Below are 17138 nucleotides of genomic sequence, written 5' to 3' on the forward strand. Positions count from 1 at the left end.
CTCCAGAGGGTAAGAGATAAATCCTACAAAGTTTTGCTGTGAAATTTTTAGGGTCCAGTGGTCTGAAGCATGCTGAGACATGCCCTCCAAATTAAAGAGCAAATTATTGCACGTTTTCCCTCTTAAAGCCAAAGCAGCAGCAGTTTGGTAGATCTCTGGGTTTTGGAGGAGGCACACTCTTCACTTGGGAATACTGGTATGACCCATTTATCTGTTGACATTAACAGGAACAGCTTTGAATGGGAGCTACAGTTAAGAAAAGGTTCGGTAACAGGTTCAAGTTGCAGTACAAGCAGCTCTGCTGCTTGGGCCATGCCACCCCTCAGGTCCCACGGCCTTGGGGTTGCTGTGGTTAGGGAAGGACATCCTGTGGAGCTTCTGGCAAGCCCTGATAGGAAAACTGCAGCACAGACTCCTCGGGTTCTGGAGCAAGTCCATAGCTTCTGCAGCAGAGAACTATGCAGCATTTGACCGACTTACCATCAAAAATCTCAAACTCATCATACTGCTTCTCACTGAGGAAGTACTCCACTGTGAGGGAGATGTTATAGTCAGGCTCCACTCTCACCAGCCAAGAGCAGGTCTGGAACTGGGGATAGCTTCCAGGGTAACTCTGGCTCAGGATCACGCCTGTGGAGTCTGTCAGAAGCTCATTTGTTGGGCAGTGCACTGGGAGAAAGAAAGAGAAACACCAAGTATGTGGGGGTGGAGATGAAACTATGGCCAACACATTTGCTTTTCCCAATATAAAAGACAACCATTAGAAAATCAGTATTTGAGCACATTCAAGTCAGATCCCACATCCATCACTGTGCTGCTCCATGACATGAGGTGGCCTTAGATCTTGTGTCAATATTGCAGTCTTTCTGGGACTTGGGCTTCGCCAGTTGGTTGGAATCACTTCCTAGTTAAGTTGTGTGTTCTACTACCTGGTTTTGAGTAGGGGAGGATGGAACATACATACAGACAGCAGTAAGGCTTCCCCAGATCCAAAGAAGATAATCTATAAAATGGGTTTTATTTGAACAAAGATGGTGCTGTATAGGGCAGAGGTAAGTACATGGGATTTTGAGTCAAATACACCTGGATTTATAGCCCATCTCTGCCGCTTACTACTGGTGTGGTCTTGAACAAGTTATCTCCTCTCTGTGTGATGGCTTCTCCATCTCTAACGCAGAGATAACACAGACTTTACAGGGCTGTTGTGAGCATTATATAAAACATTATATGCTGGGTGCAGAGGCTCACGTCTGTAATCCCAGCACTTTGGGAGGCTGGGGCGGGTGGATCAGGAGGTCAAGAAATCGAGACCATCCTGGCCAACATGGTGAAACCCCATCTCTACTAAAAATACAAAAATTATCTGGGTGTGGTGATGAGTGCCTGTAGTCCCAGCTACTCGGGAGGCTGAGGCAGGAGAACTACTTCCCGGGAGGCAGAGGTTGCAGTGAGCCAAGATTGTGCCACTACACTCCAGCCTGGCAACAGAGTGAGACTCCATCTCAAAAACAAAAAAACAAACAAAAACAAACAAACAAAAAAATATATATAATGTGAAATAATATATGTAAAGCATGCAACATAGTGCTGCAATAAATTGTAGAGGGAATGATGATAACTGCATCTTGGACAGAAAGGTCTCAGAACTTGGCTGTGGCCTAATTAGTAGGATTAACATAGCTAAAGAAAAAAATGTCATTCTAAGGAAGACATTGAGCTTGGAACTTAGGAAAGGAGGAGCTGGAGGAGCAGGATTGGTTTTTTTGTCATCACCATGAATAGGAGGGAAGCTGCTGGTTCAGAGAGGCCCTTCTCCAGCACTGAGTCCTGGAGCACAGGCAAGCATCACAGCATGAAAGCAATTTCAGGACAATCCACTGCCATTTGCTTGGGTTGTGGACACCAAAGCAAAATTCTGAGGACTAAATCAGCTTCTTCATTACATTGTTCTTTCAGTACAAAGGTGTGCATTGACAATAGTTGTAAGTATTCTGATCACTGCACACAGAGAAATCAGTATTTTGCAGTAGATGTGCCTTTAGACAGGCTTCCTGGGCATGCTGGATTCTGGGACACTGGTAAAAGGGAGTTTCTGGAACTGCAAGGCCAAAAATTAATCCCTGGATTACAATCTCAGGTAATGCTATTTTGGGTAGAAGACTTTGCTACGGGCTGTCCACCCGTCTCACCTCTGCCTTCAGAGAAGTGAGGCTTGGTAATCAGCACTGGGGCTGGGCTCCTAGACAGAGTCTTGCTATGGCCCAGAATTTCACAGGACTTATCCAGGCTTCTGCCTGAGTAGCTTTGAAAGATACTCACTGATTTTTCCCAATAGAGCTTCCTTTTTAATTTTAAGGAGAGAAGGAAAACAAATGTCTTCTAGGAGGAAACTCGCTTAGCTGTGACATGCTCCTGATTTCACTAATCCGACGACCAGCACAGGGCACTGAGATGTAGTGATACGTAAGTTCTCTTAGGCCTCGTGGTCCCCTCCTGCCTCTACCGGGTCTGCTAGTCCTCACTGTCAGTCCATATTGCAGGTTCTTCCTACTCTTGCTTTCCCAGAAGTGAGGGAAAGGCTAACTTGTTTCCCCATAGGCTACTGAATATTTGCAGGTAGCAGTAGTTCTAGCAACAGTAGTTGCACTAGCGATAATATTAACAGCAGACATGGAGCAATTACTGCATGCCAGGCATCATCTTAAACTTGTTTATGTTATTAACCCATTTAATACCCCCATGGCATAAGTACTATCATTATCCTCAGTTTACAGAAGGGAAGACTGAGGGTAGGACAATCAGGTACCTTGCCTTAGGTCAGATGCCTGATGAGTGGAGACTATTTTTTGATCTTAGTTGGGGTGACTAGCTGAAGAGAATTCATTTCTGTCAAGGTATAGTACACTGGAATACAGACTGCTGTGGTCTCTCAGTTGCCTGGTTTGGCACACAGCACCTTGAGTGCATCCATGCATCAGTAAAGCAGGGATGGTGTGTGTGAGCCTACACTTCCCTGAGGGCCCAGGGAGGGACTTCCTCCTTCCAGTACTCAGTATGCAATTCTAAGAAATTTCCAGGAAAAAAAAAAAAGCAGATGGAAATAGATGTGGCCACTGTGGCCAATTCACAGGTTCAGACATCAGAAGAGGGCAGAGAACCTATCCAGAGTGATCACTCACTCATTCCACATGCACTCACTCATTCATCAGACAACATTTACCAAGAGAACTTCCATGTTACGGGGCAGTGACTGAGCTGAGAACTGGGAATAGAAAGAGGAGCAAAACAAGGGCTTTGTTTAGGAGGAACTTCTAGGCCCCATACAGATGCGGCTCCATGCAATTACCTTCACATATTGGGGGTGGGCCTTCAAACTGCAGGTAGGTTCCAAGTTTGCAGGTCAGAATTTCATTCCCCACTAAGGTAAAGCCAGGGAGGCATCTGTAGCGTACGATGTCACCTGTCAAAGAAAGACTAACATGTAGACTCTCTTAAGAAGTCTGGTCAGGGCTGATGGGCACCCATTAGTACCTTGAACCCACTTCCAGGTGAGATAATCAGAGGCGGATCATGTTCTGTTCACACTTAAATAACTAGCTCGGCTCCCATCAAATGGCCCAGACAACTGCTCCCCTCTCACAGCTCAGCCTTGCCTGAGCCTCGGAATGTTTCATATTTCAGGACATTTTATACTGTCTTGCATGGATTTATTTCTCAAAAAGATGCTGACTTGAATCACAGGAGAAAACTGTTTTCCTGGCTCCCCTTTTGATTTTATTTTGGGAGCTAACTCAGTGGACAGAACCTGCTGGCACAGGTCCTAGTGTTTCTCTCTCCATAGACAGGAGCAGGGGGTAATAGCCACTGACCCAACAGCTCCCACCGCCACCTTCCCTTCCTTCCCCAGTCCTGGGCTCGCAGTTCTTGCTGGCTTGGGAGGTGGTACCTATGTTAAATTCTTCATTCTCTGTGACGACTTCGGCATTGGGGAGGATGGTGGGAGGAGGGCATTTGGTGAGTGGATAAGCTGAAAAGATAAAAGCAGGCAAGTCAGGGTAAGATCATCGCTCTCCAGGTATGCTGTCATTCATTTGTTCAATTCTTCACTTTCTCATCCCTCATTTATTCACATACAGATATTCGTGAGTACTTATCTGTAAACAGGGCAAGTTTAGCCAAGTCCTTTTTGCTTATCTTCTGTCATCCTTATTGAAATCAATAATAACAAAGGAGGGGCAATCTAAGAAGTCAGTGACACCATCACCAGCACTGAAGGGTGGGAGAGGAGCGTTTTCTGAGTGCCTCGTGGATATTAGCTGTTTTATAGGCTGCCACTCAAACCCTCACAACATCTGACCGCACTGTGAGGTGCTCTTACTCTACTCGTGAGCAAGTGAGATTCAGAAAGGTGAAGTAAGTTCCTCAAGGTCACATAGTAATTAGGTGGCCCAGGCAGGATTTGAATCCAGGTCTGGCTGCTCCCAAACCCTGTATTCTTCCCACCACTGAGCATCACATGCTGTACGTGGCTTCTGCGATTACCCACCGAAGTCAGCTAACAAGCTGACCCTTCTGATCTTTGACCAGATACTTCTGGCTTCACAAATTTTCTAGACTGGAATTCATCCCTATGGGCAGAGACTGAATGATGCTAGAGGCAGGATGCTATTTACTGAGGCAAAGTTCAGTACGGGCTCATAACCTGGCTTTTATTACTGGCACAGAGTCAAGTTCTACACAAGTGTTAGCTGCTCTTGCTGCTGCTGCTATTGTTATTATTGTTACTATTTCCAATCACCCCAATCCGTGCTATATTAAGAAAGTGTTCTTTAATAACACAAATATAATCATTATCATTGAAGAAAATTTGAGGTATTCTATGGAACACTAGGAAGAAATCAAACTCATCCATTGCCCTCTCAGAATAATGACTGTTAACCAATTACAGTACGTTCTTGGAGTGTTCATTCTCTGCATATATAAATATTTTTGTTTTACACAACTTGCATTATATGTTATATATTTTGTGTTGATCTTTGCACACTTACTATTACATTACAAGAATTTCCCATATAATTAAATTTCTTCAAAAATATGATTGAAATAACTTCATAGGATTTAATCATACAGATTTGCTAGAATGTATTTAACAGATGCCCTGTTAACCATTGAGGTTTCCAAAAGTTTTGCAATTTAAAATAAAGCTGCCATGAAATCTTTTTTTGTAAATGCATCTTTTATGGTTTTTTTCTTTTTTAACTAGAAAAGATTCAAGTACATGACCCTTTTGAAAGTACAGATGTCTCCTGCTGAGTGTCAGTAATCCTTTCCTGGAAATCAAATGTTCTGTGTAAAGACATTAACTAGGAGCCTATATCCCATCATTTTAAGTGGGAAAAAATGATACTATGTTGTACTTCAACCCAAAATCCAAAAAGTAATTAAGACAAAATAAAATACCTAAATATATGCAACAAACCATTATGTTAGTAGTTAAATACTTAAAACATCACAATCACCCAACAACATGGCATGACAAAACAGTGCCTCTGTGCATTGCATACTGTACCATCAACATCCAGTGCACCGTGAAGTCTTGCAGCTTGAGACATTATAAAACTCTAGGCAGAAAGAAGGTCTAGCTATGAAAGGCTTGGTGGGAATGCACTCAGGACTGGCGCTAGGTGGTAGAGTACAGTTCACAATGAACAGCATGGAGTGACACCTCAGAGCCAGCAGCCTCTGAGACACACATCCCCGCCATGGAATTGGAGCCCCTTTCCAAAAGTCCGCACGAGATTCTGACATTTTACCAATTGTAGTTGGAATGCAACTTGAGACTTTCCCTGCATATAGATTTATTTAAAATGGTGTATTATGTTTTGGGGGATCTAAATGTAAATGTTTTCTGTAGACGCATTCGCTGAAATGTATTGTATTGAGAGATACGTAAGCTCTCTGAAATGTGGGTGCTAAAACTAAGAGGCACTCTTGAGGTAACCAAATGGGTTTACCTTTGATTTAACATAAACCAGGAAGGGCCACATCCGCGCTGGCTGCATGCTTCCATTTTGCCCTCCAGGAAAACGGTTCCCATTGATACTGTGAACAGAGTGACAGTTCCTCCAGCACTGGGCACCATCATTCTTCTTTTACCCAGTTAGTGTAATGATTGTGGGGGGCTCACCCTGGGTCAGGCACTGTGTCAGGTGTTGAGGATACAAGAACAACCAAAACAAATACATCCCTTGCCCTCACAGAACTTAGGGCCAGCTGGGAGAGATAGTCGTCTGTTTTAATCTTTGTTAACTTGCTAAACAAAAAAGCAGCATTTATTTTATTTTAATTGGCATTTAATAACTAATTAGGCTACACATTTTTCACATGTTAATGGCCTATTTGCATCTCTCTTTTTAACTGTCTATTAAAAGAGTTGCGATAAACCAATATGTTAGAAGTTTAAATACTTAAAACATCACTTCATGATCACCCAACAATATGACGTGACAAAACAGTGCCTCTGTGCACTGCATACTGTGTCATCAACATCCAGTGCACTGTGAAACCTTGCAGCTTGAGACATTATAAAACTCTAGGCAGAAAGAAGGTCTAGCTATGAAAGACCTTCTTTGTCCCTATTTTTCTTATAAATTTGAAGAACTCTGAATATTCAAGGTTGACCTTAGCCGGTTAATTATATTTTCCCAGTTTATCATTTGCTTGGTTTTATTTATGGCACTTTTGATTTGTAGAAGTATTAAGTTTTTATGTAGCCAATTATACTTTTTCTTAATAAGTTAAAAAAAATTGGTGCCTTCCATTCCCAGCGTCATACTTATCTTCGAAACTTCTAAGGCATACTAAACTTTTCCAGGAAAAACATGAATAAAAACAAATCCCCACTTAAATACAGCCTGCGTACTTTATATTTTGTGATTACTGTTTTGACTGGGGTCATTTGCCATTACATTTTAAAACTCCTTTTTTTTTTTTTTTTTTTTTAGCAGGGTCTTGCTCTGTCACCCAGACTGGAGTACAGTGGCACAATCACAGCTCACTGCAGCCTTGACCTCCTGGGCTTAAACTGTCCTCTCACCTCTGCCTCCCAAGTAGCTGGAACTACAGGCTCATAGGCTCATGCCACCACACCTGGCTAATTACATTTTTTTTTTTTTTGGTAGAGATGGGATTTCATGATATTGCCCGGGCTGGTCTCAAACTCCTGGGCTCAAGTGATCTTCCCACCTTGGCCTCCCAAATGGGATACTAAAAAGCAGCAAAACAAAAATTTCCCAACTCTCACCATCTAGGCATAAGTATTGTAAGATTTTGCTGTAGGATCTTGGGTCTTTTACAGACACACCCTCCCTGTTTCCCATCACACACACACACACACACACACACACACACACACACACACACACACTCTTACCACGTTGATGGTATCCCACTGTATCTACCATGTTATTGCTACAGAAGTCTGGGGCAGGGGACATCCAAGGCTGACTCCCTATTTCATTTTGTGAATACCCTCCTTCTTCCCCTGGGGGGAAGAGGGTGAGGTGCTGAGAGAGCGTAGCCAGATTCTGGTGTGTGTGAACATGTGAACTGCTGGGCGGTGGGCAGCTGCTTTATTAATGTTAGGCAGCAGTGGGCTCAGCAGCAGCCATTGTGAGCAATGGTCCCTATCGTCTTCCTGGGAACATTATTCCTCAAGCTGCTGGGTGTCCTGGATTGGCCTTTCATTTGAAGCTTTTATTTATCTATTTTTTTTTTTTTGGAAATGGAGTTTCGCTCTTGTTGCCCAGGCTGGATCCCAATGGTGTGATCTTGGCTCATGGCAACCTCCGCCTCCTGGTTTCAAGCAATTCTCCTGCTTCACCCTCCTGAGTAGCTGGGATTAAAGGCATGCGCCACCACGTCTGGCTCATTTTGTATTTTTAGTAGAGATGGGGTTTCTCCATGTTGGTCAGGCTGGTCTTGAACTCCCAACCTCAGGTGATCCGCCCACTTTGGCCTCCAAAAGTGCTGGGATTACAGGCGTGAGCCACTACACTCAGCCTCATTTGAAACCTTTAAAACCAAATTAGCTTAGAAAAAAAAAAAAAAAAAAAAAACAAACGTGAGCTCACATGGTTCATTTGAGCTTACCAAAGGACTGAGGCTCTGCTTTTGAATTTGGAGTCCATGCCCAGCCAATATTGAAATGCCTTCCTTTGCCTTTGTTTCTTGCTTGTATCTCTTTTTCAGAACATCACAAGGAGTGGTGAGTGTGGTCTAGGGTGGGAGTCCATGATCACTGTATTTTCTTGTGATACCATCACCTGAGTTTTTAAAATCACCTGCTTTTTTTTCTGCACTGAACAATATAAAATAAACATTTCCCTAAATCAATGAATTGTATTCTACATGAATGATTCTTTTTCTTTTCTTTTTCGAGACAGGTTCTCATTCTGTCACACAGGCTGGAGTGCAGTGGCACAATCATAGCTCTCACTGTAACCTCAAACTCTTGGGCTTAAGTGATCCTCCCACATTAATCTCCTGAGTATCTGGGACTGCAGACATGCACCACCACACCCAGCTAATTTTTTTTTTTTTTTTGGCAGAGGCAGAGTCTCACTATGTTGCCCAGGTTTGTACATGAATGATTTGTAATGACTGTATCTTTCCCCCTCTCTCTCTCTCTCTGAGCATATATTTTAAATTTATAATATCTAATGTCTTACTATTTTTACATTTAGATTATTTCTAATTTCCCTGTTATAACATATCAAGCAATATCTTCATGCAAATATCTTTGCATAATTCCCAGAAGTAGGATTACCGGGTCCTAGGTTGTATTCATTGGGAACCTTTGGATGTAAATAAATCAATTCAGGCTAGAATAAGCAAAAACCCTCTCAGAGAAGAGAACCGAAGGGTGGATTTGCAGCCAGACTTCACAAAGGTAGAGGACAAGGAACTGAAGGGCCATCAGAAACCAAGGAAATTTTCCCATGTCTCAATCATTCTCTTTCTGCACATAGGATTGTTCTACTTTTTGGTCCACATGGAAAGTAGAAGAGCAGCAATCCATTGCACTTGGATTTTTATCTTCTCTTTTCAGGAGATGGGTCCAGGCAAAAGTAGAATCTCTTGGGTCCTATTTCAAGTTCCCAAGAGAGAACATCTGACTGCCCCTGATGCAGTCAGCTCAGGTGTCCACCTCTGGTCCAAGCTTCTGTGGCTGGGGGGCAGGTGTGTGCGTGGAGGGGTGTCACAACGTAGAAACAGCTGCCAAGTGCCCAGGGGAGAGGGGCAGTTGAAGAGAACATTATGAGTGGCACAAGCACCACAAAGTGATTTGAATGTGTAGCTAACCATATTGTGCTAAGGTTTTGATATGCAATTCTCAAACCACCTATCACTAAGTGGGCATCTTCCTGCAACCTTCCTAATTGGATAATCACTTAAAAAATTATCATGACATATGTGTACACTCATGCTCTTAGCAGCGTTATTCACAAAAGCTAAAAGGTAGAAGCAACCCAACTGTCCATAGAGGGATGAACAGATGAACAAAATGTGGTCTATACTAACGTTATTAATAAATATAGACCACATGTGTGGAATGTTATTCTGCCTTAAAAAGGAAGGAAACTCTGACACATGTTATAACATGGATGAACCTTGAAGATATTATGAATTCTGCATTTTTCTTTGATTGTTACTGCTGTTGTTTACGTTTGCCCAATATAATCTCTGGCCATCCTTTTATCTTTAAACTGTATCACAGTGTCTTAGTCATGTTCCTGGTATAGAAAATATAGTTGAATATTATTTAGGTTAATCTAAGTGTATTAGTCCATTTTCATGCTGCTGATAAAAACACACCTGAGACTGGGGAATTTACAAAAGAAAGAGGTTTATTGGACTTGCAGTTCCACGTGGCTGGGGAGGCCTCATAATCATGGCGGAAGGTGAAAGGCATGTTTCACATGGAGTCAGACAAGACAAGACAGAGCTTGTGCAGGGAAACTCCCATTGTTTACAACCATCAGATCTTGTGAGACTTATTCACTATCACAAGAATAGCACGGGAAAGGCCCGCCCCCATAATTCAATTACCTCCCATCAGGTTCCTCTCACAACATATGGGAATTGTGGGAGTTACAATTCAAGATGAGATTTGGGTGGGGACACAGCCAAACCAGATCACTAAGAGTCTTTTGTTTGTTAACAGGAAATTGAACTTTAGTAAATTTGCATTTTTCATTATAATTGAATGATTTTATTCCACTGCTTTATCTTATTTTGTGCTTGCTGTATCTTTGTCCTTGAATAGTTTGCTTTGTTTTCTGCCTTTTATATTTGGAATATCTTTTACATGTTTTTTTCTTTTAGTGATTTAGAAGTATTCTATTTTAAATATATTAGTGACTAAAATATATACTCAAAATCCTTATTTCTGTAGTGATCAAAGTCAACAATTGGAAAATAGATATTGATTTCACCTTCACAAAAGATAAGGACATTCTCTTATCCCTTTTCCACCTTCTTGCACATTTATTAATATAAAATAATTATTTTTAGTCTTTTAAGAATTATTGTATTTGCACTGCTTTGAATTCATGTTTCCATTATTATTTAGCTTTAAGTTTGTGCTTAGCTAGTATCAACACTTCCCATTTTTATCTTTTATTTTATTCATCTTGTCTATTTTGAGTTATTGGTGCATCTGGAGTTCATCCGGGAGTTACAGTCAGCTGGAGTTACAGTCCAGCTTGAGATAGAGTGGCACTAATTGTAAACTCTTGGATCCCTGCAAATAACAATTTCCTGCATTCACACATGAAGCCCCCAACTTTTTCTCCCCCTTCAACATCACCTCCTTCATTTTCTGTAATCTAATGTCAAAAATTAGCTTGAGAGTTGTCTGATTTCGGTTCCCTTGAGCTAACTTGCTCAGCCTGGATTCTTGTAGATTTCCCCTACTCCTCATCCTTATAAGTTGAAAAAATTGCCAGCTTCTTTTTCATTTTTCTTGGTATACAGAGAGCTCCTTTATATACACAGGTTTTCTTTCATCTCAGAAAAGTTTTATCATTTCCATTTTGTTCCTTTCTTCCTGAATGCTTGTTATCAGTGTCTTGGCTCTTTGTCCACTGGGTCTCCTTATTTCTCATCTTCTATCTTCTCTCTACCACTTTCACGCCTCTGCCCTTCTCCGTATTTGTGTTGAGATTTTCAGGTTTGTCCTCCCCATCTTTGCGTTGTTTTTCTACAGTGTTGCTTCTTCTCTCTGCTGATTCTTGTGCTGATGAAAATTATGCTATTCTGTTTCTTTTCAGTCTTACTATTTTTTAGTATCTAGTTTCCCTTGGAAATAAAAGTTTTAATTTGGAGCAGCCACAAAGGTATGGGAGAAGTTGGAAATATAGTACAAAAATCTTTTTCCATGAATCATTTGCTAGTAAGTCGCCAGCATGATGCCCTATAACCCCAGAATATCTTAGTGTATTTCCTACAAACAAGCACATTCTCCCACATAACCACAAAACAACCATCAACATCGGGAAATTAACACTGACATACTACTGCCATCGAATCTTCACATCTCATTCAAGTTTCACCTGTTTTTCCGATAAATTCCTTGAAAATTTATTGATCCAGTTCTGAATCACATGTTGCATTTCATTGTTATGTCTCTTTGGTCTCCTTTAGTCTGGAATGGTTCCCATGTCTTTACTTGACCTTCAGGACTTTTACACTTTTGAAGATTGCCTGTTGGGGAGTTGACACTATGTCCTTCAAGTTAGGTTTGCCTGGTGTTTCCTCCTGATTACGTTCAGCTTATGCTTCTGCAACTGGATAATCACAGAACTGATGTTAGCTTCTTCTCACTGCATCCTCTCAGCCAGGGTATGATTTCAATTTGTCCCATTATTGATGAGGTGGGTGTGTCTTCCAGTCTTCTCCACTTCTTTTTCCCTTTGTTATTATTGTGTGTGTGTGTGTGTGTGTGTGTGTGTGTGGTGGTGGGTAGTCTGAAGTTATGTAAATATCCCATTCCTTAAAATAACTTGTAATTGGCCGGGCATGGTGGCTCATGCCTGTAATCCCAGCACTTTGGGAGGCCGAGGCAGGCAGATCACGAGGTCAGGAGATGGAGACCATCCTGGCTAACACGGTCAAACCCTGTCTCTACTAAAAATACAAAAAAATTAGCTGGGTGTGGTGGCAGGCGCCTGTAGTCCTAGCTACTCAGGAGGCTGAGGCAGGAGAATGGCATGAACCCAGGAGGCGGAGCTTGCAGTGAGCCGAGATCGCACCACTGCACTCCAGCCTGTGCAACAAAGTGAGACTCCATCTCAAAAAAAAAAAAAAAAAAAAAAGTTGTAATTAATGTCTGTGTGGATATACATAGTATTTTGCTTGATTCAATAGGTTACCACCATTTCTTGCTATTTTAAAAGACTTTGATTCTCAAATTATTCCCAATATGGTCAGTGAGAACCCCTCCAAGCCAGCTTCTATGTCCCTTTGACATGTCTCCATCATGCCTTGGGCATTTCCTTACTTTCTGCCATAAGATATTCCTGGCTTGTCTTCTACTTTCTCTGCCCCAGGCTTGAGATCAGCCATTTCTTCAAGAAATCCTGGTCCATTTTAGCAGAAAATGTTGTTTAGGAACCAATGCCTAGATTCAGGAACTAATGAGCTAGATGTGCTCATTACTATTGAAGAATCATCGCTCTGAAGCCTTCTCAGTAGAAAAAGCTAAGAAATGTATGTGCATACACACATGTACTCATACATGCCCCACCCACACACTCATATTTTCTTCCATTTCTCTACACATTGAAAACCATAAGCTCACACTAATACGTCCAATTCAAATTTAACGCCATTGGGTATATTACAATTTTTGCTCTCTATATAGTTCTAACCCTCTTCTCTGACAGTGAGACACCTGCCTTCTATTGTCCTTAAGGTATTAACTTATTTGATCAATAACCCATCTGGAACCAAGGTCTCATTTCTGTTGACCCCTCCCTCCTCACTCTACTTGGGCTCTGACTTCCTTTGCTGGGCTGATCCTTCTCTGTGTGGATGCCCGACTTCCTCTGCTTGGGGTCCAATACCCTACATAGATGTCTGCTCATCCTGCGCAGAGCTCTGACACCTTGTGCCAGCTCCATCCCTGTACAGATACCTAAACTCCAGCTGCCCGTGCCAGGCAGCCCATCAGTGTGGCTCCCCCCGACACCCTGGCCTCAGCTACAATGGTTCACACTCCCTCTTGCCTGACAAGTATGGATGCTGTATTAGTCTGTTCTTACACTGCTAATAAAGACATACTTGAGATTGGGTAATTCATAAAGGAAAGAGGTTTAATTGACTCACAGTTCAGCATGGCTGGGGAGGCCTTAGAAAATTTACAATCATGGGAGAAGGGGAAGCAAACATGTCTTTCTTCCTTCACAGCAGGAAGGAGAAGAATGAGAGCCTAGCGAAGGCGGGGAAGCCCCTTATAAAACCACCAGATCTCATGAGAACTAACTCACTATCATGAGAACAGGATGGGGGAAACTGGCCCCCATGATTCAATTATCTCCATCTGGTCCCTCCCATGACATATGGGGATTATGGGAACTACAATTCAAGATGAGATTTGGGTGGGGACACAACCAAACCATATTAGATGTCTTTGCTTTGTCCCATCTCACAGCTTTAGGACTGAATTGTTCAAGGGGGGAAGGGAAGAGATTTAGCTTTCCTTTTATTTATCTCTTGGCCAGACCTTTCTTTTCATTTGTGTGCTGTCTGAACATTTCACCTGTTATTTGGAGTCCATGTTATCCAGATTTATACTAGAAGAAGATGTTTCCCAAAATTTATTTCTATTACTTCTAGTTCCTAAACCATGTTTTTTTGAAGGGCATTTTTCTCTGTAATTCAAATTTCATGTTCTAATTTTTAATGTTATAAAATCTTTCACAGGTCTCCTTAAGGTATTTTTCCTTTTTCTTATTGATCCTCATATGAAAAGAAAGTTCCTTAGGGCTGTTTGCCTGGAGAAAGGCAAAAATTATTTCCCCAACCCCACTTTCAGTGTCCACTTTTTGCAAGTCTAGCTCCTTTTTTTCTTTAGTTCTTATCTTGAATATCCACTCTTAGGTTTTCCACAATTACTTTGCATGGAATTCTCCAAGTTTTTGTTCACTATCTTATCTTTTTATGTCTTTCGTAGCATTGGTTATGATTCGCAAACATTTTGTCCTCTTAATTACTCATTATCTCTCTCTCCTTGGAGCAGGAAAGCTGTCTGGGGAGCAGACATTTCACAGAGCAGGAAGCATGAACACTCAGTAACACAGGAAAGCATGCTCTGCCTCATCACAAGCATACAAGTGAAATGACATTTCATGCATCTACCAGACTGGTAGAAATGTAAAGTCTGCTAAAACCCAGTGTTTTCAAGGATGTAGAGCAATAGGAACTCTATTTCAGTTGCTGGGAAGAGTGTAAATGGCTATAACTGCTTCTAAGATAAATTGGGCATTACCTAGTGAAACTAAATATGAGGATATTTACAATCTCACAACTCCACACAGACATGTACTGAAGAGAAACCCTTGTATGTGTTCACAATAAGGAATAAGCAACAATGTTCATATTGCTTGAAATGAAACAACTTAAGTGTTAACAGTAGACTAAATACATTGTTACATTTTCATGCAATGAAATCCTACAGCATTGAAAAATGAGTTAAGTACAGTCACATGCACCAACATGAATTTCAAAAACTAAATTTTGAGTGAGAAAAGCAGGTTGCAGAAGAACATTTATAGAATGATTGTCTTTACATAACAGAAATAACATGCAAAATTAAACAACATATTTTTGGAGACACACATATGGAGTAAAATAAAAAGAAAAGCAATGAATGATTAACCAAAAGTACAGGATCATGGTTAACTCTCAGGGTGGGGTAGGGGAATGTGTTGAGGAAGGAACAGAGCTTCAAAGGCTTAGGTGTTCTTTGTTTTAGGCTCAATGATGGTGTTCATTTTATTACTCTTTAAACTGCACATACGTGTTACATATACTTTTTATATGTAGGATATATTCCACAACTTACCAAAAGTTCTATGAGGCATGGAATGTGCCTCTTTTGCTCACTAATCCCCTAGTCCAGTGCCTCTCCCACTTGAACCTGCTGATCTGGGCACAGCAGTTCCTCCTTTCTTGCCCCAGACCCTTGCCTGCTCCTGTGGTCAGTGAAGCCTTGGGCTATGGTCTAAGCTGGGAATGAATGGCTGTCTTAATCCATTCAGGCTGCTATAACAAATTACCATAGACTGGGTGACTTCTAAACAACAGAAATTTAGTCATCACAGTTCTAGAGGCTGGGAAGTCCAAGTTGAAGGGACTGGCAATTTTGATGTCTGGGAAGGGCCTGCTTACTGGTTCATGGACAGCTGTCTTTATGCTGTGTCCTCATGTGGTGAAAGGGGCAAATGAGTTTCCTGTGTTTCGTTTCTTTTCTTTCCTTTATTTTCATTTTATTTTTTTGAGACAGAGTTTTGCTCTTGTTGCCCAGGCTGGAGTGCAATGGCATGATCTTGGCTCACTGCAGCCTCCGCCTCCTGGGTTCAAGTGATTCTTCTGCCTCAGCCTCTTGAGTAGCTAGGATTACAGGCATGTGCCACCACAGCTGTCTAATTTTATATTTTTAGTAGAGATGGGGTTTCTCCACATTGGTCAGGCTGGTCTTGAACTCCTCACCTCAGGTTATCCACCCGCCTGGGCCTCTGTGTTTCCTGTGTTTCTTAGCTCTTTCCACTGAGAAGGCTTCAGAGCAATGGTTCTGTAGGTCTCTTTTATAAAGGCACTAATCCCATTCATGAGGGCTCTGTTGTCTGACCAAAGGCCCCACCTCCTAATACCATCACCTTGGGGGTTAGGATTTCAGCATATGAATTCTGGGGGGACCTAAGCATTTACACCATAGCAAGGGCCTTATGTCTCATCTGAGAGACGGAAGGAGCACTGTGCCCTTAGGCAAGCACTCTCACTGAAAGACCTTACTGAGAAGAACTTGGAAATAAGGATGGCCTGGGGCTGTGCTGAGCCTCCTTTACCTGGTTCTGGCACAGGTGAGGGCTCAGGAATAGGAACAAGAGACCTGGCCTAGCATCAAGGTAACTTCACACCAAGACTGTCAATATCTAAATATAATACAAATAATCATGACAATGATGACTATTAGAACTATAATTTACTGATCATCTTTTGTACTCTGTGCCTAGAGCTAAGGATTTCCAAGCATTGTTTCATTTAACTCTAGGAGGTTAAGTACTTATATTATTCCTATTTTGTGCATAATAACATTGAGGCTCAGAAAGGTGAAACAACAGACAAGATTACATAGCTTGTATGTGTCAGAGCCAAGGTTTGAACCTGTCTGTGACTCTGAAGTCCATACTCTATCACTCTATAGGAAAGTCACAAGTCAAAATGACAGAGCCTTAAAGCCTGGATCTCATTAGTGGAGCGACAGGTGTGCCCAACAAGAGGAGCATGGGAACTGAGCAGATGGAGAGGACAGAGTCTCATTCCCACATTGCACTCACCCTGGATGATAGCTCCTGGGAATGGCAGTCACAGCTGCTTAGGCTCTTTACATCCTTGTTTCTCTCTGTCAGTTTCTGTGAAACAGTCTTAGTGTGTTTCTGCGAGTGCATGCATGATGTAGTAACACTGTATAGTCACACCAGAGCAGATACTGTAGCAGATACTGCAGCAGATACTGCAGGGGCTGGGTTCTGTTTTCAGTTCTATCTACATGGTTGTGGGCAAGTACTTGAGCCTTCCTTTGCCCCATGTCTTCATTTGTAAAATGGGGGTTAGGATATTTGCCTTACTACCTCACAGAATTATTACAGGTCACAAACTCCAAAACTGTAATTCTACAGGTGAAGAAACTGAGGTCTCAAGTGGGGAAGGGACCTGTGCAAGGTTTCACACAGCTGGCCCCAGGTGGAGCTGGGAATAAAATCCAGCTTTCCTGATTTCTGGTTAAAATATCTGCAGGGATCTATAAATTGCAAATATGTGCATCATTCCATAGAAGGGCACAAGTCCACAGA

The 17138-nt window shown here is 41.8% G+C and overlaps 1 protein-coding gene across 1 annotated transcript in view; it reads right to left on the reverse strand.

Moving 5' to 3' along the window:
• Positions 1-17138, reverse strand: part of CSMD2 (CUB and Sushi multiple domains 2) — a 654766-nt gene that overhangs the window by 65319 nt on the left and 572309 nt on the right. The window contains exons 45-47 of the mRNA XM_030943020.1: positions 3947-4027; positions 3347-3460; positions 481-669 (exon numbers count right to left, since the gene is read on the reverse strand). Of these exons, the coding sequence (XP_030798880.1) occupies positions 481-669; positions 3347-3460; positions 3947-4027 (384 nt within the window). The remainder of the gene's footprint in view (positions 1-480; positions 670-3346; positions 3461-3946; positions 4028-17138) is intronic.

This window comes from Rhinopithecus roxellana, chromosome 12 (genome assembly GCF_007565055.1).
Source record: "Rhinopithecus roxellana isolate Shanxi Qingling chromosome 12, ASM756505v1, whole genome shotgun sequence".
NCBI lineage: Eukaryota > Metazoa > Chordata > Mammalia > Primates > Cercopithecidae > Rhinopithecus > Rhinopithecus roxellana.